Below are 23,799 nucleotides of genomic sequence, written 5' to 3'. Positions count from 1 at the left end.
CACAACCTTCCTCCAGCGCGTCTCGGAACGTTCTCCCTCTAGTTTTGCCTCTACGCGGTCATCACTCTCTCAGCTCACCAGTTCAAAAGTCCAGTTTGGTGGCCTGAGTGATGACTCCGCTAATTCTAATAATGAAATGAAATGAAATGGAAAAATTCTTTATTAGGCGGAGTTAGGACTTCTAAGTCCTCTCTACCACTCAACCTCAAATTAATCACCTATGAGAGCGGGGTGTTTGAATTGTTACATCACCCCTCCGCATGAAAAAGATGTAGCATATACATTTACTGGCACATCTTTAAACTAAGTTGAAATCAAATAAAATTTAAATCTTGACAATATAGTTAAATATGGTAAATACATTTTCATATTCATTACATTTTTAAAAATTCAAGGAGAGAGAGTATCATTAGTCAACGAAGTGTTATCGAGTGAAAAGTTTGGAAGACAATTTTTGACCCCACCGTTCTGTTTAGTGAGGTGAGGAAGTAAACATATCAAAAGTCCCCACCCCTACCCCTTTAGCACAGGGGGTAGGGGTGGGGACTTTTGATATGTTTACCTCCTCACCACCCTGAAAAGAACTGCGGGGTCAAAAATTGTCTTCCAAACTTTTCCCTCTATACCCTTTTTTGAGCATTCATTGCCTGGACTACATAGTTATACATTTGAATGATGAATCTAGTCTAATTTTACAAACAATAAATTATTGGCACAGAGCAAAGCAGAGTCCATCTTAACACATTAGGCTACCATAAAGTTCTCCCACATAAAGTTTTAACTTGCTAATCATTATAGTCCCCACCACACATTGGTCACTTTGAACATCCAGCGATTTTGATACTGTTGAGTTGACTTTTAGGCAGTGTCATTGCCAAATTTTGTCTCCTGCATGATCTTTTCGAGGTGACCGCCTCCTTCAACTCGGATGGTGGTGTGCCTGTAGCTCTGTTGCTCTGGCCTCTCTGTCCGTTCGCAAAAGGCACTCCTGCGAGACAACACAAAAACTACGACCAGTATCAAGCTTATACTTATTGTACATAATTATTACTGAGTACAGCAATAAATTGACAATTTCCTATTACTCTGAACTTGGATTATTCTCATGTTTCAATATATTAGATTTTCCAAAGTCAATGCTGATGACTTTATTGAATACAGTGGGTTTCTTCATACTTCTAACATTTACTTTCAAAATAATTTTCAACTCCTAAATTAATTTTAATATATAATAATAGCATAAGGTATAAATATACTACAAGTTTTCATAGTTCCTTTGGTGTGAATTAAAGCAAGACATGAAAACTATTCAAAAATAAAGCTTGATAAATTCTCTACAATATTATTTGTTCTGTGGTGATTTGTGATATCTTCAACAGTTTTCGAGATATACGCTCTTAAATATGTAAAATTGTTGAAATAACAGCTGTTAATCCTATTTTTTATGTTTCAGGGCCAACAACTCTCCAACAATGCATCGTAAAAATAAATGCTCACCGTAGATTTGTAGAGCTTTGTTTTCTCTTCAATTTGATGTATTACCGTATTCTACAAATTAATGTTTTCCTTCTATTGTTATAGCAGATTCTAGGTGGGGGGTGAATTTTAATTTTGTAGGTATTGATTGTAAGCTTTAATTCCTTATGGAATAGTCATGTCTGTAAAATGCATAATTTTCTAGTTATATGCGAGAAACCAAAAAATGGTACCTTTGAACCACCCCCACCCCTTTAGCACAGGGGGTAGGGGTGGGGACTTTTGATATGTTTACCTCCTCACCACCCTGAAAAGAACTGCGGGGTCAAAAATTGTCTTCCAAACTTTTCCCTCTATACCCTTTTTTGAGCATTCATTGCCTGGACTACATAGTTATACATTTGAATGATGAATCTAGTCTAATTTTACAAACAATAAATTATTGGCACAGAGCAAAGCAGAGTCCATCTTAACACATTAGGCTACCATAAAGTTCTCCCACATAAAGTTTTAACTTGCTAATCATTATAGTCCCCACCACACATTGGTCACTTTGAACATCCAGCGATTTTGATACTGTTGAGTTGACTTTTAGGCAGTGTCATTGCCAAATTTTGTCTCCTGCATGATCTTTTCGAGGTGACCGCCTCCTTCAACTCGGATGGTGGTGTGCCTGTAGCTCTGTTGCTCTGGCCTCTCTGTCCGTTCGCAAAAGGCACTCCTGCGAGACAACACAAAAACTACGACCAGTATCAAGCTTATACTTATTGTACATAATTATTACTGAGTACAGCAATAAATTGACAATTTCCTATTACTCTGAACTTGGATTATTCTCATGTTTCAATATATTAGATTTTCCAAAGTCAATGCTGATGACTTTATTGAATACAGTGGGTTTCTTCATACTTCTAACATTTACTTTCAAAATAATTTTCAACTCCTAAATTAATTTTAATATATAATAATAGCATAAGGTATAAATATACTACAAGTTTTCATAGTTCCTTTGGTGTGAATTAAAGCAAGACATGAAAATTATTCAATAATAGAATATTATGCATTTCGTTTCCATTCACAAAATTAGTGAATCAAAGTTTCATTGGTTTGCCCATGGACATGTTTAGTTTCTTATTATTAGTTTCAATCACACAAATCATTCATCCACAATCATCAACATTCACTGGCCATCACTTTCACACTCCATACTTACTCAACATACTAATCATTCACACCATGTTTTAATTCTTTATTTTTGTTCCTGTCTCTAGTAAACTTGCTTTAATTCTTTCTCACCAACATTCAAAGTTATTGTCTTCAAGTGATACAAAATAAATAAATATACATAATAAAAATAAACTCCAACTTGTAACCGAAATACAGGTGGGGTGGTAAAGCAGAGAAAACACAGATGTCCGAATCAGGCACTATATTCTATGCCCTTCCACTGGGGCACAAGGGTGGCTTTGCCAATTCTTTCTTAAATCTATTAATTCCCTCAATGCTACAATATAACAAATGGCTTCACAATCTTATCCTAGTGGTTAAGTTGCTACTTATATGTGGATATATAAAAAAAGAATTATTGGATATAAAAAAATGAAATTTTTCCAAAAGAAGAATGTTAAAAGAGAAAAAAATTGATATTGTTTTTAAGTTGATTTGATAGAAGATCAATGAATGCCAAATATATGGGGAATTGTTAAGGGCCAGAATGGACACAATAATTATACTACTAACTGTATCTGCACCAGAACCAGCAGAATCAAACTACTCTAAATTAATGATAAAATTACAACAAAAATGATTTAGGTAAGTTCAAATTCAATTTGATAAAATATCAATGAATGCAAAATATATTGTGAACTACGAAGGGCCAGAACCGACACTTTTAGTCTACTACTCGACTCTGCGCCAGAACCGGAAAAATCAATCTACTGTAAGTTTTCTACGAAATTTCAAAGATTTTCTAGATACATTCGAATTCAGTACATTTTAAAAGAAGGAATAGCTATATTGAGTTCAGCAGTAAATTCATTTCCTGAGTTCATGTTCAATTCACCAACTTTAACATAATCAAACATTTAGGGTACATAAAATAAAAAAGGGTTAAATTCCAAATTTTTCAGTTAAGATATATATAATCGTTTAAATAGCGCAGTGATCATAAAATTCACAATTGATCTAAAATTTTGCAACCTATACTAACATTTAAATAAAACTTGAACAGCCAAACTTTACAAAAAAAAGCCAGGACTTTATCTTACAAAATAAAGAACTTAACTCCTAACGCTCCGAACAAATTAACGCGACCGCATGACCAATTGATCATAACCTACAGGTCAATCATAAAATAGATTTGGAAGTAAACTGAACAAAATTAGGCAAGTTTGCCTAAACCTATAAATTAGAATCTAATCCTAAGAAATTACTTCGACAAATGTTTTCCTTAATTCTCTCTAAATTAGCTTCATATTATACTATAATTTATCCTCAGACTTTTTCAAATGACAATTTAAAAAAATTTATAAGACAAATAAACCTAATTGATTAACACAAAAGAACATGCCGGCTGTATTTTGGTGTCACAGAAAATTTTGAAAATTTTAAGAATTAAATTAAAAGAATGGGTTGCTCAATTTTTTATGAATGTCCCACGCAAGTCAAAAGTAAGAAAAATCGTTTAGAATTTGGCCACTCACCACACACTATCCCCAATAGTATGGTCACAACACACATTTCTGCCTAGGTTCCCGTCCTGCACTATTGAAGGCTGCCCACTGACTGACAAAGAGCTCACCGAAATTTTCCACATCTTGGCAACCTGGTCCGTAAGCTGGCGCTCTCAAACGATTCACCGGGGAATTATCAATCGAAAAGAAAATGAATAAGAACATTAATTTTCTTTCCGAGTGACAATTACACAGGGGAAATGTTGTGGATGGCACACAGGAAGACGACACCGACCGCTGAGGCAGCAGTTCTGCTGACATGTTAGTCAGCCGATATCATTCCAAGTACAGCCGGCCATTGTTCTAATTTACAATAAACTGTGCCTCTAATCTTCTAAATAAATTAAATCTGAATTGTCTTCCACACTCTCACAAACTTAAATAAATTTCCTACTGAATATTATAATAAATAAAAAAATAAATGAATAATCTATCATATGTGGTAATTCTTTTACATTTATTATACAATATATATCAATAATCATGGTCATAATCAATACACTATAATCGTTATATCTTCTTGGTTTTTCCCTTTTTCTCTTGTGTTTCGAGTTTGCATCGTTATCTGATTAATTTTCATCCTATTCTTCCTCTTCTTTTACTTCGTCATCGTTATCGTCGTCGTCTTCATCTTGCTCTTCTTCGTTTTCCTCATTGACTTCTATTTGTTGTTCCTCTTCTTCTGGATCGTTTCCTTCTCTAACTTCATTTCTAGCTTGTTCTTAGTACAACACTGGTTTTATTCTGTTTACATGTACAACTACATTTTTTCCTCTTACTCTCAATACTACATTCAGTTTCGATTTAATTTCTACAATTCGATACGCTAATCGTCTTCCTACTAATGTTCATGACTCGGTCTGCATATTTCTCAATTGACTCTCCTTTATTTTTTTGGATTGATGCCAATTGTTCATATTAATAACGACTTGGTAGGCTATCACCAAAACGCTCAATCAAAGCTGCTCTAATTTCAGCTGCAGATTTTGCATTCCTACACCTATCATCTGACTTGAAAAACAATAATGCACTTCCAGTAAGTTTTAATCTGATAATTTGTGTCTTTTGAAATTCTGACCAGCCACACAATTGAGAGATCCCATCAACAGTGTCAAGAAAAGAATGAATTTGATCTGACTGCTTTCCATCGAATATTGGAATACTGCTAACTAAATCGAAATTAGGTTTGACATTTTGCTCAGGGGATGAAGTTCTACATCTACTAAATTTGTATCTGTTCTATTTAGGTCTCTGTTAACAGTTTCGTTTAGTGTGATACTAAGTTGAATTAATCTAGCTGAAAGCGCTTCAAAGGCAATCAATCAATCAATCAATCAATAGTTTATTTTTCCTTCATACAATGCATACATGAATGTATAATTACATAAATACAATTGACAATTAACAATATAAGTAAAAGTAAAATAGTATTATTATTAAATACGGAAAGTCCCTGAAAAGGTTAAAAACCTGAGCGCAGGGGCCGAGTGTTATTACTAAAACAAAATTATTTCTAAGATAAATAAAATTGGTGGATTCCTATTAACATCTAAATTTGAAAAAATACAAAGAAGGAAAGTAAAAAAAAAGTAAGAAAATACGAGATAATAAAATAAAAAAGCAGACATTCTTGAATGATTGTGAACTTATCCTAGTTACAATATTACAAGAAATCACTTATCCTAGGATGTGAAGAAGCAATCCATAAATCTATCTCTCTCAGAAGTCTTCCATTCAAATTATCTGTTATAAAAAAGTTGGTATCACATTTATAAGCTTATGAACAATATAATCAAACTGTCTTCTACAAATGGATAGAACTGCATTGTGTGGTTCAAAGGTAATGGTTGAGGGACGGAGATTGTAAGGCGATATACGGAGGTTGAAAAGTTCTCTATGTTTATTAATGTAAATAATCAAATTCTTTATATACAGCTGCTCAACCGTCAATACATTCAATTCAATAAAAATACTGTCACTTGGAAATCGTTTAGGTTTGCCCAAAATTGCCTTTAATAATGCTTTTTGGATGGTGAATATCTTATTGAAGTGAAGGCAAAGTAAACTAATTTTAAAACGGCTATGTTACCCAACCTGCTGATATTATAAAATTTGTTTATCCAGTGCTTGAGTTTATTACAAAGCTTATCTATGTGAATATCCCATCGCAAATGCTGATCAACTATAACGCCTAGATATTTAAAATAATTTTCTCTTTTCAATTTTGAGCAGCCACAGCTATCGTTCGAGATTGAAAGAGTACAGTTTAAATCATGAATATGAATGTGGTCTAGATCAAGTGGTTGGCCAACCATACTGGGAGAAAAGGTCATGAAGACGCTTTTATTCGAATTAAGAGTGAGAATGTGCTCATCTAACCAGGTCTTAACAGTCTTCAATCCCGACTCTGCAGTTTTCTTCACCTCCTCCCAAGACGGTCCGGTAAACACTAAAGCGGTATCATCCGCAAAAGCGAGTGTCACACAGTTTTTCAATTCAAGTTTGATTAAATCATTAATATATAGAAGAAAGAGAATCGGAGATAAAACAGTTCCTTGAGGAAGACCGTAATCATTCAACTGTTCAAAACTAGTTTTATTTCCAATAGTAAGGATTTGGTATCTATTTGTTAAATAACTGCCAAATAATTTGAGGGGTATACCGCGTATGCCAATCTTTTCTATCTTTTTTAGTAATTTGGAATGTGGGATTGTATCAAAAGCTTTGGCTAGGTCCAGGAAGGTAGCTATTGTTTTTTATTTTCAGTGAAGTTATTTGAAATTGTTTGGGTTAAGAGGGTTATAGAATCAATTGTACTTTTGTTCGCCTGAAATCCATATTGGTTTTTATGAATGACATTATGTTTAAGTAGGTAACAAACTAGCCGGGACTTGATCAATTTTTCAATTAGTTTAGCGATACCACTCAGCAGACTGATTGGACGGTAGTTTGTTGGGTCTTTATGATCACCAGACTTATGTAGCGGTATAATATTTGCCAACTTCAAATTATCAGGAAAGCAGCCTTCCAAGAAACAACGGTTAATTATTTCTGATAAGGGTTTTACAATGTGAGGCCGGATAATTTTCAAACATTTATTGCTTATTCTATCAATTCCCGGAGCAGAGTTATCATTTAGAGAACTTAACACAGTAGATATTTCAATTTCAGTGGTAGGTGTTAGGAAAAAAGAGACATGATCTCTTATAGATGAATCCCTAAACTTATTTCCCGCAGATGAGATGGGATTTTCGCTTTTCAATTTTTCAGCATAGTTCTTACCTACTTCGGCGAAGTGGATATTTAAAATATCAGCATCAATTTTGGGAGGAGTTGATTTTCGTTTTCTTCCCAACATCTCATTTAACGTGTCCCAGACTTTCTTTACATTATTTTTATTTTGGCTAATTTTATTTTTATAATAATCACATTTACTCTGTTTCAATAATTTATTCAGCATATTCCTGTAAGCGATAAATTCGTTTTTTAAAATAACATTAAAAGGTTGCTTTGAGAGGCTTTTAAATAATTTATCACGTTTAGCAATTGACAGAACGAGACCCCTGGTGATCCAGGGTTTCAATGATTGAAATTTATGCGGAATATGCACTTTAACAGTTGCTTGTTCAATGTAACTAGTTATCTTTTCGGTGAAGAAAAGCATTTGTTTGTTTACATGTAAGTTAGGGTTACGCACACCTTCCCAATTCTCCTCCCCAATAGATAACAGTAATTTATTATAGTCAATTTTCTTATAAGAATGGACAGGTTTAGCGGCTTTAAGAAAATCAATTGAAAGATCAACATGAATACTGATACAAAAATGGTCAGTAATGCTTGTTTTGATAATTGAGCTAATTACATTATCAGGATTAAAAGTAGAGTTTTTAAAAAAAAATATGATCAATGCATGATTCTGTGCTGCCATGAAATCTGGTAGGCTTATTAATAGATAAGACTTCAAACCATTCAAGGATAGTGTGCTAAAATAATCGCTGGAAATGGTATTATTATCATTTAAGTGAATATTGATGTCACCTGCAAAGATTATATTAGCTCTATTTCTGAGAGATAGCAAGCATTCATCTAAGCTGTTCAGAAACGTATCTGCATTCGATGCAGGCGATCTACAAACAGCGATAATTGTAATCTTATCTTTTACTCCTGGCACTTGTACATCCAAGCAGACAGAGCTTGCTTCAGTAATCTCACAAGTTAACTCGTCTACGATTAAGCTATTTTTGAAAAATATACAGACTCCGTCACATTTGTTAATTTTACCCAACTTATTTATTACTGAATATCCGTTCAAGCTGAAATTGAAATTATCATCATCAACCACCCATGTTTCAGTCAGAATAATTATATGGAAATCAACTGAGCAATTACTAATTATATAGGAAAAATCGTCAAAGTTTTTATTCAAGCTTCTAATATTTAGGTGAATTATATTAAGAAAGGAATTGCATAATCTATCACCAAACAACTCTGTCTTGCACTGGGAAATATTCTCTATTTCGATCGTATTGTAACATTCAATGGAAATCTGCTCATCAAAATCGGTTTCTAGAACCATAAAAAAGAAAAAAGAAAAGATTATAAAACGAAGAGACTAAAAACGTTATAGAAAATGAAATAAATTAAGAAAATAAATTAAGATTAAAAATTGAAAATAAGATATTATTGAAACCGACTCCTTGGTTCCTCAAGACGCCACAAAATTATAAATTATTATACAACAATATAACAAAATATTAAAACAATATAATATTATAAATCAATCAACCTTATTATCAAATTAGTCGTATGAACAAATCTACTAAATTTAAATGATAAACTGGAAATAAATAGAATTCAAAGAGAAATAATAAGAGAGTCTATTTGCTTTTTTCTGCTATTATTTTATTTCTAAGTTCATTCTTGGTTATCCTGATTTTTAGTTTTTATTGTAACAAATACTCAAGTTATTAAGTTTTCATGAATTTCGAAAGATCCTCCTCATCTGAAATTCTTTTTGCTGGTGAACCCTCCCTCTGCCTAACCATAATCTTTCCCTCCTTTACCCATACATAGGCTAACTAGCCATTTCTGGCCATGTTTTTAGCTTTCCCAAGAAGGATCTTATTGAGCGCGGTTAAATGATCGTTGATGAAAATATTCTAAGGTGATAGATTAGGATGAATATCGGTGGAACACAGGTTTTTCTTTTTCTTTGCAGCATCTCTCCATTGTAGTTTTGTAGTCCGCGAAACGAAACGAACGATGATTGGTTTAGTTTTTTTCTTAGCTGAAGGGACCCTGTGGGCGATGGAAATATCCTCTCTTTTGAATGGAACTCCTACTGCCAGGGCTGTAGATTGTAGCACAGAATAAACATCTTCATTTCTGGTTTCCGGGACTCCCACAATTTCTAGATTATCGGAATACGAATGCTGTTTTAGGTCATTAATAACTCGTTGCAGTTTTGAATTTTCAATAGCCAGTTTATCATAACTAGTTTTCAAAGCGGTATTTTCATCACAGACTTTCTTAAGCGTGTTTTTCAATTCAACAGTAATACTATTTAAGTTGGAAATAGTATTATTCAGTTCCTCAAATTTACAATTAATAAATTCAGTGAAAAACTCTTTTAAAGAGTCTAAATTGTCTCGTTGATCACACTCAGTTTTTTTCGCTTTGAGACTAACACTTACATAAATCACACCTCCATGTTGCCTTACGTGCTCCAAGTTTTTTGAAGTTATCAATGGTGCGTAGTTTTGAACAAGTTGGATGGTAGACGTTCTTACACTCCGAGCACTCAATGATTTCTTTGATGTTGGTGAAATGGATTTTGCATTTGAAACACTCACTATCCATGGTTGATTAAAATAGACTTACAAACTTGTTTTAGAAATGAAGTAAATAAACGTTTAGCTTGAACTTCGACTTCCTGCCCTTCAAAATTAACTCTCTCAGCCATTTTAAATTTTTATAATTAACCTTTCATTTTCATAAATAAATAACTCTCATAAACAATACATTTAATCTATCAGCTCTGAGTGACCTAAAAAATTTCATCTTTGATCTGAAATCTTTTCATCTTATATGATTTTATAATAAACAAAATTGATATCTGACCTGATTGATTCAGCATAAAATAAGCATTAATAATTTGAAATGAGCTCTAAATTAACTGAATGTGGACCTAACAATTTCTTATCATAAAGTTAATTTATTAGGAAGTCTATCTCCAACTCAATAATTCGATAAATATATAAATAATATTTTCAATATAAGAAGAGCTGTATAAATTGCTCACCAAATTTAATTGTTGATGTCTTCATCTCCATCGTAGAATGCCGCAAAAGTTGCCACAATAGATCTATGTTATTACAGTTGTCATCCGCCAAACAGCTGGTAGAATGACAGCGACAGTCTCTATGGAGTCATGTAGCCTGAAGAGCGATGAACCTGGTGACGTATTCGCCAACACCCAAAAGTTGGAGGAAGCCCTCGTCACACCTCTGCCAATCCCCACCTCAACGTTTCGCTGGTTCGCTGCCCGCGTTCTGCTGACTCAAGACACTTTCGCTTTGCAGTGTTCAACAATCGCGCCCGGTTTCATATTTCATCCGAATAATTTTCCAAAATCACTGTTCAACAGTCTTAAAATTGAATTTAATAATTTTTCTAGCTGCATCATTTTTGAGACGTCAACGTTTTTTAGAAAATATTACTGAACGGATCTGATATATTGAACTATGAGTTTATCTGTATCTTATAATAACTTGAATTCAGGGCATTCTGTCAAATTTCTAGGCAACAATATACAAAATAATATGGAATGAAAGTGTCATATTGACTGCACTATCCCCAAGGTAGCAAGAGGTGTTTTTATGTTGAGAAGATTAAAGGAAATAGTGTCTCAAAAAATTTTAGTAAATGTCTACTATAGTTATGTGCATTCACATCTTTTGTATGGAGCTACATTATGGGCCAATTGTAGTGATTCCCATTCACTTCTTGTGTTGCAAAAAAGATCAATAAGAACCATGTATAATGTTCCTCCCCCTTACGCACTGCAAACCTCTATTTGTTAGATTGAGAATTATGTGTTTGCCGTATATTTCTATTTTACAATGTTTATTATTTGTAAAGACTAACTTGCTCTCATTCTCCAGTCATTTTGATGTTCATTCGCACAACACAAGAAATAGGTTGAACCTTAGAAACGAATATTTTCGGTACAAAACCAGTCATATAAGTTTTAGGGCTTGTGCAATTAGGTTTTATAATCAGTTACCGTTACATATAGTGGGTGAATATAGTGGCTTACTAGTGGGTGAATATAAACTTAAAATTGAGGATTTTCTTATAAGAAACTGTTTTTATACCAATGATGAATATTTTGCCTTCAATATGGAGAATTTTTAAGACCTTGGTGTGATGATTTCTTGTTGTTTTTATGTAGTATGATCATATATGTAATGATTCATGTAATTATCTCATGACGTGGCCTATACAAATTTTAAATTCTCTATTTTATAATTCGCCCGTTGTCAATGTTTTTGAAAGTGAACCCAACTACAACGCTGTAGTGAGGTCCATGCTGTAATGGTAATGTTTACTCAGCACTGGTATTGCTATCCTTGTCTATAATTCAACAAAGCGGATAGCGCTGCCTTTTTTCGATTTGCTCTGTTGCCAGATCGTCTTTTTACAATGTAAAATTATAAAATTATTGAAAAATATAATTTATTGATTAATTGACCAAGCAAAGTGAGATCTTAGATTCAAGTCGACGGTTTTGTATTTATTTCTATTCATGTTTATATGTTTTTTTTATATTTATGTTTATATGCTCTGCATTTATAGTGATATGCAGCAATAGATTTTCATAAAATTCGACTTTGACACTTTCATGAAAGTGTTTAATGTAAAAGGGTTGGGGTTTAGGTTATTTCAAGTTATATTTCATGAGGTGAGGTTAGGTTTTTGCTTTAAATTTGCAATATGCTAGAAAGGGCTAAAATACAGGTAGAATTATGGTTTTTGATATTTCAAAGGTGAAAAGATAGGTAAGGGGGTTAGGATTTTGCTTTGAAATTGCAATATGCTGGAAGGGATTACAGGTTTTTACAAAGATTTATGTTTAATAATGTTTTAAATATAAAAGGATAGGTTAGGGGTTAGGATTTTGCTTTGAAATCTAGAGTGTTGAATGTGAAAGGGTTAGGGGTTAGGTTATTTCAATTTACATTCAATAATGTTTCATGAGGTTAGGTTAGGTTTTTGCTTTAAATTTGCAATATGCTAGAAAGGGCTAGGAAACAGGTAGAATTATGGTTTTTGATATTTCAAAGGTGAAAAGATAGGTTGTAGGGTTAGGATTTTGCTGTGAAATTGCAATATGCTGGAAGGGATTACGGGTTTTTACAAAGATTTATGTTTAATAATGTTTTAAATATAAAAGGATAGGTTAGGGGATTAGGATTTTGCTTTGAAATCCAGAGTGTTGAATGTGAAAGGGTTAGGTTAGGTTAGGTTAGGTTAGGTTAGGTTGGGTTAGGTTAGGTTAGGTTAGGTTAGGTTGGGTTAGGTTAGGTTAGGTTAGGTTAGGTAAGGTTAGGTTAGGTTAGGTTAGGTTGGGTTAGGGTAGGTTAGGTTAGGTTAGGTTAGGTTAGGTTGGGTTGGGTTAGGTAAGGTTAGGTTAGGTTAGGTTTTTACAAAGATTTATGTTTAATAATTTTTTAAATATGAAAGGATAGGTTAGGGGGTTAGGATTTTGCTTTGAAATCCAGAGTGTTGAATATGAAAGGGTTAGGTTAGGTTAGGTTAGGTTAGGTTGGGTTAGGTTAGGTTAGGTTAGGTTAGGTAGGTTAGGTTAGGTTGGGTTAGGTTAGGTTAGGTTAGGTTAGGTTAGGTTGGGTTAGGTTAGGTTAGGTTAGTTTGGGTTTTTACAAAGATTTATGTTCAATAATGTTTTAAATATAAAAGGATAGGTTAGGGGGTTAGGATTTTGCTTTGAAATCCAGAGTGTTGAATGTGAAAGGGTTAGGTTAGGTTAGGTTAGGTTAGGTTAGGTTGGGTTAGGTTGAGTTAGGTTAGGTTGGGTTAGGGTAGGTTAGGTTAGGTTAGGTTGGGTTAGGTTGGGTTAGGTTAGGTAAGGTTAGGTTAGGTTAGGTTAGGTTAGGTTAGGTTTTTACAAAGTTTTATGTTTAATAATGTTTTATATATAAAAGGATAGGTTAGGGGGTTAGGATTTTGCTTTGAAATCCAGAGTGTTGAATGTGAAAGGGTTAGGTTAGGTTAGGTTAGGTTAGGTTAGGTTAGGTTGGTTAGGTTAGGTTAGGTTAGGTTGGGTTAGGTTAGGTTAGGTTAGGTTGGGTTAGGTTAGGTTAGGTTAGGTTAGGTTGGGTTAGGTTAGGTTAGGTTGGGTTTTTACAAAGATTTATGTTTAATAATGTTTTAAATATAAAAGGATAGGTTAGGGGATTAGGATTTTGCTTTGAAATCCAGAGTGTTGAATGTAAAAGGGTTAGGGTTTAGGTTATTTCAATTTACATTCAATAATGTTTCATGAGGTTAGGTTAGGTTTTTGCTTTAAATTTCAATATGCTAGAAAGGGCCAGGAAAAGTGTAGAATTATGGTTTTTTATATTTCAAAGGTGAAAAGATAGGTTAGAGAGTTAGGAGTTTGCTTTTAAATTGCAATATGCTGGAAGGGATTACAGGTTTTTACAAAGATTTATGTTCATTAATGTTTTAAATATGAAAGGGGTGGTTAGGGGGTTAGGTTTTCCCTTTGAAATTACAATAATTATGCTGACTTAGTTATAGTGTTTTTTTAACATTAGTTAAATAACAACCGTTATATTCTATTAATTATATTATTGGGAAGTATTCTTCTTTTATTGATTGAAATGATGATGGTATATTGATTATTATATCGAATTTAATGATAAATCATCATTGGATAATAATATATCCTCATCAAAATGAATGACGGCTCCAGTTACGGAGCTCGGTAACCATCATCACAAAGAACGTTACATTCAAAGATCTAACGGGGAAAAAACCGTTACTAACGCATGTGTGATACGGAGCTGTCTGAGACCGAGAGTGGTTTGTTCTTTCTTCATTGTTAACATAACCTCATTCTTATTTGTTGTGTGCCACTTCAGAAATTCAATTCAATTTTTTTTAATGTTTTAATTGTGCTCTTAGGTTGAAATTTATAGTACAGACACATTTTTTTTGTTCCTTTCTCATTAAAAAAAATAAGTCGGTATCTTAAAAATAGTTGAGATACAATTTGTGCCATGATTAGTCACATTTATACACTATTTTCTATTAACTGACTAAACGTCTGCTACATATTCAAGCAATTTTTAGTTTTTATTTCTATTGTGTAGAGATAGAACGCAAGTAAAGTATGTCGATATGTACTGTATCGACCTTTCAATAATTTGATTTTGATATTCGATAATCAAAATGGCTGCCTCTAATAGGTTAAATGCATGTAAAATTGTGCAACTTTGAACTTTGTTTATTTTAAAAACAATAGTGAGCGCCGTTTATTTCTTGTGATTTTGGGTTCAAAATAACATACTAAATCGATCCCAACCAAAAATTCGATGAAAGGTGGGTTGGCACTGGACGTGCGATTACACCCAATCGGAGACACGATATTACAATTAATAATTTTCATTGGAAATACAAACAAATAAACGACCGAGTCGAGCTGTATACTTCATGTTTATGAAGGCAGCTTTGCGAACCGACTGACTTGAAAAGTACAAGACAAACAATTAAACAATTATGCACTAGAGTGCGCCAGTAGACGGGGAAGATTGAACCTAACTACTCAGGCGCCAAACTCCATTAAATTCAAACGGCGTCAACAATTTGATTTGAAGAAATTTCGCCCTTTGTCCGAATTCATGTAGGAATAAATTTATACTGTTCATTATTCAACAGTTAATAAAGTTCACAAAGTACAGGAACACATAATACACATAATCAAGAGTTCAACAAAATCAAGTCCACATATTCAAAAACGGATTAAAATTTAGTAACACTTAAAAATGAACTTTGAAACTATCACGGCACCAATTATATTATCTTTCGGAGACAAGTTTTACTGTTCGTTCACAGTTGAAATACTTTAAACAAGTTTTCAGAGTTCGGATCCCACCGCCAAGTCACCACTTGTGGCGTGCGTGGCGAGCATGACAGTGCTCTCCAGTAGCGCTACCACCAACAGGTTTTTAGGGTCCTGGGCCCTGCTACTTTTATAGGATAATATTATTAAATAAATACGCCAATTCACCAAAACAGTCTCACTCTATTAAAAAAATCGCATAACAAACATCTATACTCTCTCTTTCTCTCTCTCTCTCTCTCTCTCTCTCTCTCTCTCTCTCTCTCTCTCTCTCTCTCTCTCTCTCTCTCTCTCTCTAAATATAATCACATTACTGAAAACTACATCTCACTATCTCGCGCACAACCTTCCTCTAGCGCGTCTCGGATCGTTCTCCCTCTAGTTTTGCCTCTATACGGTCATCACTCTCTCAGCTCACCAGTTCAAAAGTCCAATTTGGTGGCCTAAGTGATGACTCTGCTATTCTAATAATTAATAACCTATGAGAGCGGGGTGTTTGAATTAAATTGTTACAGTTGTTGAAGTGCTCATTTTCCAAATTCTGTTTTCTTTCCAGATCATGAACGGTTTCGACTATATTAAAAAAAAATATTTTTCCAAACTGCAACATTTTATTCCCCATATCGTTCATAAATAAGAAAGTACCATTTTTTGTAAATTCGATAACTTGTTTATTTTGGGATTAATCGCGAAAAAACGCATATTAGAACAAAGCCTATAATATACTGAATGTATTAAAAAAAACTCCAATGGAAAATTTGAAACCATTTACGATCTGGAAAGAGAACGTAGTTTAGCACTTCCAACAACCCTAACTCGCTTATTAGACCACTTAAAAATTTCAGTTGCCACTTTTTCTCACTCTTATAATGATCTTAACAATTATATTGAAAAAGATTAACCAATTTAAATAGAAATAAAAAGGTGTACCAAACAGTCTTAACAAAAGTTGATGCGATAAAAGAGGCTTTGTTATTAACATAACACATTTCCTTTGATCTTTAACGACTCTCGATGGATAACACAAATCTTGCCAATAAAAACACGAGTTATTAACTTTTGTTAAGAGAAATTTTGACTAGAGTGTACGTCCAGTGCCAAAATACCTGTCATCAAATTTTTTGGTTGGGATCGATTTAGTATGTTATTTTGAGCACACAATCACAAAAATTAAACGGCGGTCACTATTGTTTTTAAAATAAACTAAGTTCAAAGTAGTACAATTTTACATGCATTTAACATTTATAAGAAGCTAAGGTTAGGAAAAGCTTTAGGTTAGGAAAGCTTAGGTTGGGAAAAGCTCTGGGTTAGTAAAACTTAGATTAGGAATATGATTTGATGATTTCAATAATTAAAATAGCTGCTACTTATAGGTTAAATGCATGTTAAATTGTGCTACTTTGAACTTAGTTTATTTTAACAACAATAGTGAACGCCGTTTATTTTTTGTGATTTTGTGCTCAAAATAACATACTAAATCGTTCCCAACCAAAAATTAGATGACAGATATTTTGGCACTGGACGTACACTTACACCTCAACTTTTGTTAAGAGAAATTTTTGTCGATTCAGTCAAGTTGATAACTTTGTTAATAACTCGTGTTATTAACTCCGGTGTAAACGCAGCTTTAGACCTCACTTCGCTCGGTCAATTATCGTATTGAATCAGTAAATTAGTGGATAGCTCAATTGAATACAATACTAACCTTACAAACCACATGCAGTCCTTTGACCCGTTCTGAGATATTTTTACCCGGTATCAAACGTTTTTTCTTGTCGCCGACTAAATAGAGAACGTCCACATTGGAAAGGCACACATCGTTCTCACCCAGCAGGAGATTTTCCTGGCTTATCATGTCCTGCAAAATATTGCAAAGCTGATAGTACTGTTGTAAATGTGCTTTTCTAAATAACACTTTATTAATTAAAAGTTTACATTTATGAGCAAGATAAAAATAAATAGTACATCAATGGTTGAGTTCAAAGACACTGATCAATTCCATCGGGGTTTTTTTACGTTCAGTAAAAAACCGGATTACAGATTAGTGATCACAAATGAACCACAGAATGGAAAGTCAGCTAGTATCTTCACGTCATAATCCGCCATCTTGAAAGAAAGTGTAGCATTGTAATACAGCAGTAGTTTTAATTTCTAACAAGATGATGCAGTCATGTGTAGTGGTCGTGGTGCACTCAAATCTTGGTTAGATTGATACCTTCCATTTTGTGTGTATTCTGTGGCTGAACGGTTGCTCATGAGTCATGACTGACAGATGTTTCCCCTATTGATCATATTTTGTAAACAAAACTAGAACTTAACCTATTTCATTGTAATCAATTAAAATGGGAAACCATCAGGTGATTGGAGTTGTTTTAAATGCTTTGTAAAATATTTTAAATGTTATTGAATTTATGTAATCCTGCATTTATCTGCTCCCAAATACATTATAATGGAGTCCATTATTTGCAAACAACCTCGTATTTAGCCATGTCTGTTTACGTTTAGCTACTCTATTTACGTTCTTTTCCATCGGTGGAAAGTACGATTAACTGATCAGTGAACGAACCGGATATGACGTTTTTTTTCTTATCAGTTAGACCAAAGACCTTGAAGAGGTATAAACGCACAATGCCTATGCCTTCCCAATGTTTACTTACTTGAAATTAAAGGTTCCAGTGAGGTATTTTAGCGCGAGATATTATATAATATGAATATATATTTTTGTAATATTATAGATCACAAAAATCTTTAGGATCTTTGGTATGTAATAATCTTCCAGGCTGTCCCCTCAATGGCCGATTTCAATTGCAAGTACAGTAGCGCTGCATGTGAGTCTATGCATCGTTCAACGACCAAACAGTACTTCGTTCAGAGCCACGTTCACTCACCGATCTCATCGTTCCCTCACCGATCAGTGGCTTTGAACTCAACCAATTTGGAACGATCATCATAAAACACTTACTTGTTATCTTCTCATAAACAGTTCATTGCCAAACAGTCATCTTGACAACCGTGCTCACATGATAAGTATCCATGTAGGGTTCGCCCAACGTTAGTAGACAGAAGGTTGATCACTCACAGGTGTAAGATTCAAAGTGGTGGGGGGAACGTCAGCGTGACGTCACGTGTAGTAAAAAAGTGATAGAGTAACTACACTGAGCATAGAGTTTATTCACTGTATCTTCAAATACATCGTCGTTTAATCCCCTCAAGATTGACCTAGAACTGTAAAATTCTCCGTACTTATAGCGAATGAATCACCGATTCTAATGAATATGAAATCTAAGTTCATTCAACTTGTAGAAATAAAATGGAGTAGAAAGTTTTTCAAGAATCTAAAAACGTGACACGAAAAAGTTAATAAGCTGGAAAAGCGTTAGTAGACAACGTTATACTATTATAATGGAGTGATCCGTAGTCTAGTGGATAGAGTGCTTGCGTAGCAGCATAGAGATCCCGGATTCAAACCCTTTCAATACCAAACGTTTTTTAACCAGATCACTCCCGTGTTATCGGATGGGCACGTTAAATCGTCGGTCCCGGCTGAAGTATGACAGTCGTAAGGCCCATTGACGGCTTAAATTATATATTCAGGCGGTGGGACCTTCCCGCAAGGGACTCCCCACCAACAAAAGCCATACGAATTTACTTTTTACTATTATAATTTCAGATTAACCCATAAAAAATCTTGATAAACCAATGCATTGCAATAAATCGATAAACCGATCCCGATAAATCCGCTACATTCCATTCATATAAATGCACTGAACACAATATGCTGGTATTGAGCACATGTTCTACGAGAATCAAAATATCTCATCCCCGAAATTCACAAGCTGATGTATAGTCAAACTACAAAATATAAACACGACCTAGAAGATGAAGAAACCTTGAAGCTGCGTTTACATCAAAGTTATTTATGTTGACATTTGTTAATATCAACATTTTGTTAATAACTTAATCCTTAATAGATTCTATTGGATTGAACATAACTTATCATACACATGATGAACATATGTGTTTGTCAAGTTCCAATCAATCTCATACAATCTGTAAGGATTATGTTATTAACATTTTGTTAAAAACTTTGGTGTAAACGCGGCTTAAGGGTTTGAAAGGGAAGGTTAGGATATGGGGTTTTTGCTTTTAAATGGCAAAATTCTTGTATTATTTAAATGCTTTGATAATTATTGTAAAGCAGAAACAGAAAGCTTTCATATCAGAGAACGTTTGTGTTATATAATTTGACTATACGTCACCGTATGATTTTCAAGAATGCTATATTCTGCCTTCTCTGTACTACAGCCTACGTCACGGCTGCAGTTCCTCCACTCCAATTGCATGTCAACACAAATACTATAGATGAGTGACCAACCTTCTGTCTACTAACTTTGGGGCTAGCCTACAACAGTACTTTCAAGTTTTTATACTAAGTAATGGGAAAAAATAGGAGAAACATTTTAATCATTGATTAGTCACAGATTAATGTAAAACACGGACCAATCTATGAATCTATATTATAGATTTGTTTCTCTTTATAAGGTTATTGTCACTATAGGTTATGTATTACTAGTCATATCATGACACCAAAATTTACACATTTACACTGAAAAAACCAGAGTTCCTATTTAAAAATACATTAAAAATAAATACAGAGTACAGTAGCTTATAGTGAGGTCCACATTATAATGGCAGGGGAGAAAGATAGGAGAGCAACGTTGCCGATCCTCTGTCTTGTCACTGCCTTCTATAGACGGTAGCAGATACAGGTTTATTAATTATTAACTATTCATTCTGGTTTAAAATAATCAATTATATTTTATTAAGCAAGAAATTATATTTTTCAATAATATCAAAATGGATTTTCATAATTGAGATGAAATATTTTGTTGAATGATAGACAAGGATAGCAACACTATTGCTAATCAAACACTGCCATCATAACGTGGACCCAACTATAGTAGAGAAGATATAGACTCGCTTCACTCGCCTTATCTGTCTAACCTGGACCCTCCTGGCTATAGTTGATGAAGGAGCTAGATAACGGGCAATCACTCACCTCTTTTTGTTTATCATCAGCTGTCACGAAAGATAATTTGAAATTGGTAACTGTCAACGTTCCTGATTTTCCATGTTTATGCTGACTAACCGGCGCAAACATCAACACATAATTGGCTTCGGCTATAACCATTTCTCCTGCAACAGAAAACATAGTTATAGAATACAATAATTCATAAAACAATCAATTTCAATTGATAAATAATTAGGTAATTATTTTACGAATACTTACAAACACGAAAGAGGCTTTCTATAGTGAGGTCCACGTTATAATGGCAGTTACAGGCTTTACAGGATAATCTTAAGTTGGAGACTCATGTAAACTTATTATAGAGAGTATCTAAATGTTTATTTTTATTGAACCGTTCGAAATTTATTGTTAACCCAGTTGTACTAATTACTGTTTATTATGCGTATGTACATAGTTGCCTGGGGGAATGACACTAACGTTAAGAGACTGTTTTGCAAATAAGGTTGATTGCTAATGTCCATGGTCGGACACATTTTAAACCTCTATTCCAACAAATGAAAATATTAACTGTCTCTGCTATCTATGCTTTTGAGTGTTTAATGTAGGCTATATAAAGAAGAATTTGGCATTTATTCCTTTGAATAATACTGTTCATAGTCATTTTACTCGAAATGCGTCTGCTCTTAGAGTGTATCAATGTAATTATTCATACACACTAAATGGTTTTATTGAGTATGGCATAAGACTGTTTAATAATTTAACCTACCTGATAATTTTAAATGTCTAGAGACTACATGTTTTAAGAATAGAATAAAAACGTTCCTTGTTGAAAAATGTCCATAGGTACAATAAAAATTAACTGTTATATAATAATGTGATACATAATCTGTGATCTTATGACTGTTTTAACTCATCTGCGTGCATTTTGAAAAAATGTTACAGCAATAAAAGAATTTGATTCGATAGTGTTTGATTAGCAATGGTATTGCTATCCTTGTCTATCATTCAACAAAGCGGATAGCTCTACCTCTTTCTCGCTTTGCTCTGTTGCCAGATCGTCTTTTAACTATGTATAACTAATAATCAATTATCAAAATATTTCATCTTAATAATAAAAATTTATTTCAAATTATCGAAGAATATAATATTGCTTGATAAAATATAATTGATTATTTTAAACGAGAACAAATATTTAATATCACATCAATAAACCTGTATCAGAATAGAATAAAAACAGGTTTATTGATGTGATATTAAATATTTGTTCTCGTTTAAAATAATCAATTATATTTTATCAAGCAATATTATATTAATTATTATATTACCGTCTATAATAATATATAATAATAATAATATAAAGGATAATAATATAATAATAATAATATATAGGATCGGCAACTTTGTTCTCCTATCTTTCTCCACTGCCATTATAACGTGGACCTCACTATAGTAAAACATGAAATTTGTTTTTTGTTGAAGGAATATCTTCCAAAAACAGGATCAGTATTGAATCTCGTAATTTTAGCAAAATTCTTCAATAGCCAACTTAAATCACAAATAGCCAATTTGAGTAACTTGAATTGAATAACTTGGTTCTCGTGCTTTTGAGCAGCTGGGCCAAAATTTAAACTAAACTATACTACAGCACTAAATAGAAATTGATAGTGATTCATTTAAGTTATGAATAATCACTTAGGCAGTTTCAGCCCAGAGGACATAGCCTACTAGTTTATTTTTGATGTAAGATGATATGATCGACAATCTATGTGCTTGTATCTGAAAAGATAAGAAGCTTGACGGGATTCGAACCCACGTCTGTGGGCACTCAAATAGTACCTATAACTTGAGAGGTGGAAGAACATCAAGGCACAAACAGATGGCTGACTCACCTGGAAGTATCCTTGGGCTAAGGTTATCACAAAACGAATCTTCCATACTTGTACTGAACGACTGAAACAGAATGAATAGATTTACTCAACATAAAATGGGCCGAAAAATAATAAAATCAGTAACCAATTTCCTGAAAGATAAAGACTTGGGGGCACTTTAGTTTATGGGCCGCGGAATCTAGCATTGAGACCTACATAGATCGATAGAGGAGGTGAAGACGAGATCAACCATGTATAATATTGTTGTCGATTTCCAAGGATTAGCTGAAATAACATGGCGGAAAGTTAAAAATTTTTATATCAATTTTTATTTTTAATAATTTTTTCATGGCTACAATATGTTTTAAACTAGTGCAATCTTATGTAAAATTTGACGAGGAATCCAATGAAACTAATTTCAGGTTCGTAACTTCACTAGTTTATGATATATTGCAAAAAATATGCAGAAAAATGCAAATTTTTTGCTTTAAAAAAGGTCAACTTGTTTTCATGATGATTAATAGGTATTTTAAACTATTGGATTTAGTAGAATCATAAATTTTTAAGGAAAAATGTTCAGTCACTTCATAGCCTTAACTCAAAATTGTTCGAGATATTTGGGAAAATAAAAAAATTGCACACTCAATACTCTTCAGTTCTCATATTCATTTTTTTTTTTTTACTACTTTTAGTGACTACTAAATTGGCTGAATCTCATTGGGATTTTTGCAGGGAATTCATTAAAATAGATTTGAGGTTAGAACATTTTATAGATTATTAAGATATTTGGAAAAAATACAAGAAAATGTTGTATTTTAGCTTTAGAAGAGTTCAATATGTTTGCATATGCATAGTGCAGACCGATATTTAGGATCACATTTTATTCAGCTTCCAATGCAATTCAGAAGCTTGAAAAGATTGTAAAAAATAATTTAATCAAATCAAGCTTTTCCTAACCTAAGCTTTTTTCCAATATAAGCTTTTCCTAACCCAAGCTTTCCCTAACCTAAGCTTTTCCCAATCTTACCTTTTTTCCTAACCTTAACTCTTTCCTAACCTATGCTTTTCCTAATCTAAGCTTTTCCTAACCTGAGCTTTTTCCTAACCAAAGCTTTTCCTAAGTTGAGCTCTTTCTAATGCAAATTTTCCTAACCCATCTTTCCCTGACCTAAGCTTTTTTCAGACCCAGCTCCCCCTAACCTAAGCTTTTCCTAATCCAAGCTTTTCCTAATCTAAGCTTTTTTCCTAAACTAAGATTTCCCTAACCTAAGCTTTTCCTGACCCTAGCTTATCCTAACCTAAGCTTTCCCCAATCTAAGTTTTTTTCTAACCTAAGTTCTCCCTAGGTAGGCTAGCAAAAAATGGAGTTGCAATATTTTTATTTGCTCAAATATCTCGAACAATTTTGAGTTTAGGCAATCAAGTGACTGGACATTTTTTCTTTAGAATTTATCATTCTACTAAATCCAATAGTTTAAAATACCTATCAATCACCATGCAAAGGGGTTCACCTCTTTCAAACCAAAAATTTGCACTTTTTTGCACATT

The 23,799-nt window shown here is 33.4% G+C and overlaps 1 protein-coding gene across 1 annotated transcript in view; it reads right to left on the bottom strand.

The window, feature by feature from the left end:
• The window catches only part of LOC111047062 (myotubularin-related protein 10-B), a 65,480-nt gene that overhangs the window by 40,700 nt on the left and 981 nt on the right, over positions 1–23,799 (bottom strand). Inside the window, exons 2-4 of the mRNA XM_039435247.1 lie at positions 22,273–22,333; positions 20,414–20,550; positions 17,060–17,212 (exon numbers count right to left, since the gene is read on the bottom strand). Coding sequence (XP_039291181.1) covers positions 17,060–17,212; positions 20,414–20,550; positions 22,273–22,333 — 351 coding nt within the window. The remainder of the gene's footprint in view (positions 1–17,059; positions 17,213–20,413; positions 20,551–22,272; positions 22,334–23,799) is intronic.

Source organism: Nilaparvata lugens, chromosome 9 (assembly GCF_014356525.2).
Source record: "Nilaparvata lugens isolate BPH chromosome 9, ASM1435652v1, whole genome shotgun sequence".
In the NCBI taxonomy this organism is placed as follows: domain Eukaryota; kingdom Metazoa; phylum Arthropoda; class Insecta; order Hemiptera; family Delphacidae; genus Nilaparvata; species Nilaparvata lugens.
This window is presented reverse-complemented; position numbering and strand designations above follow the sequence as displayed.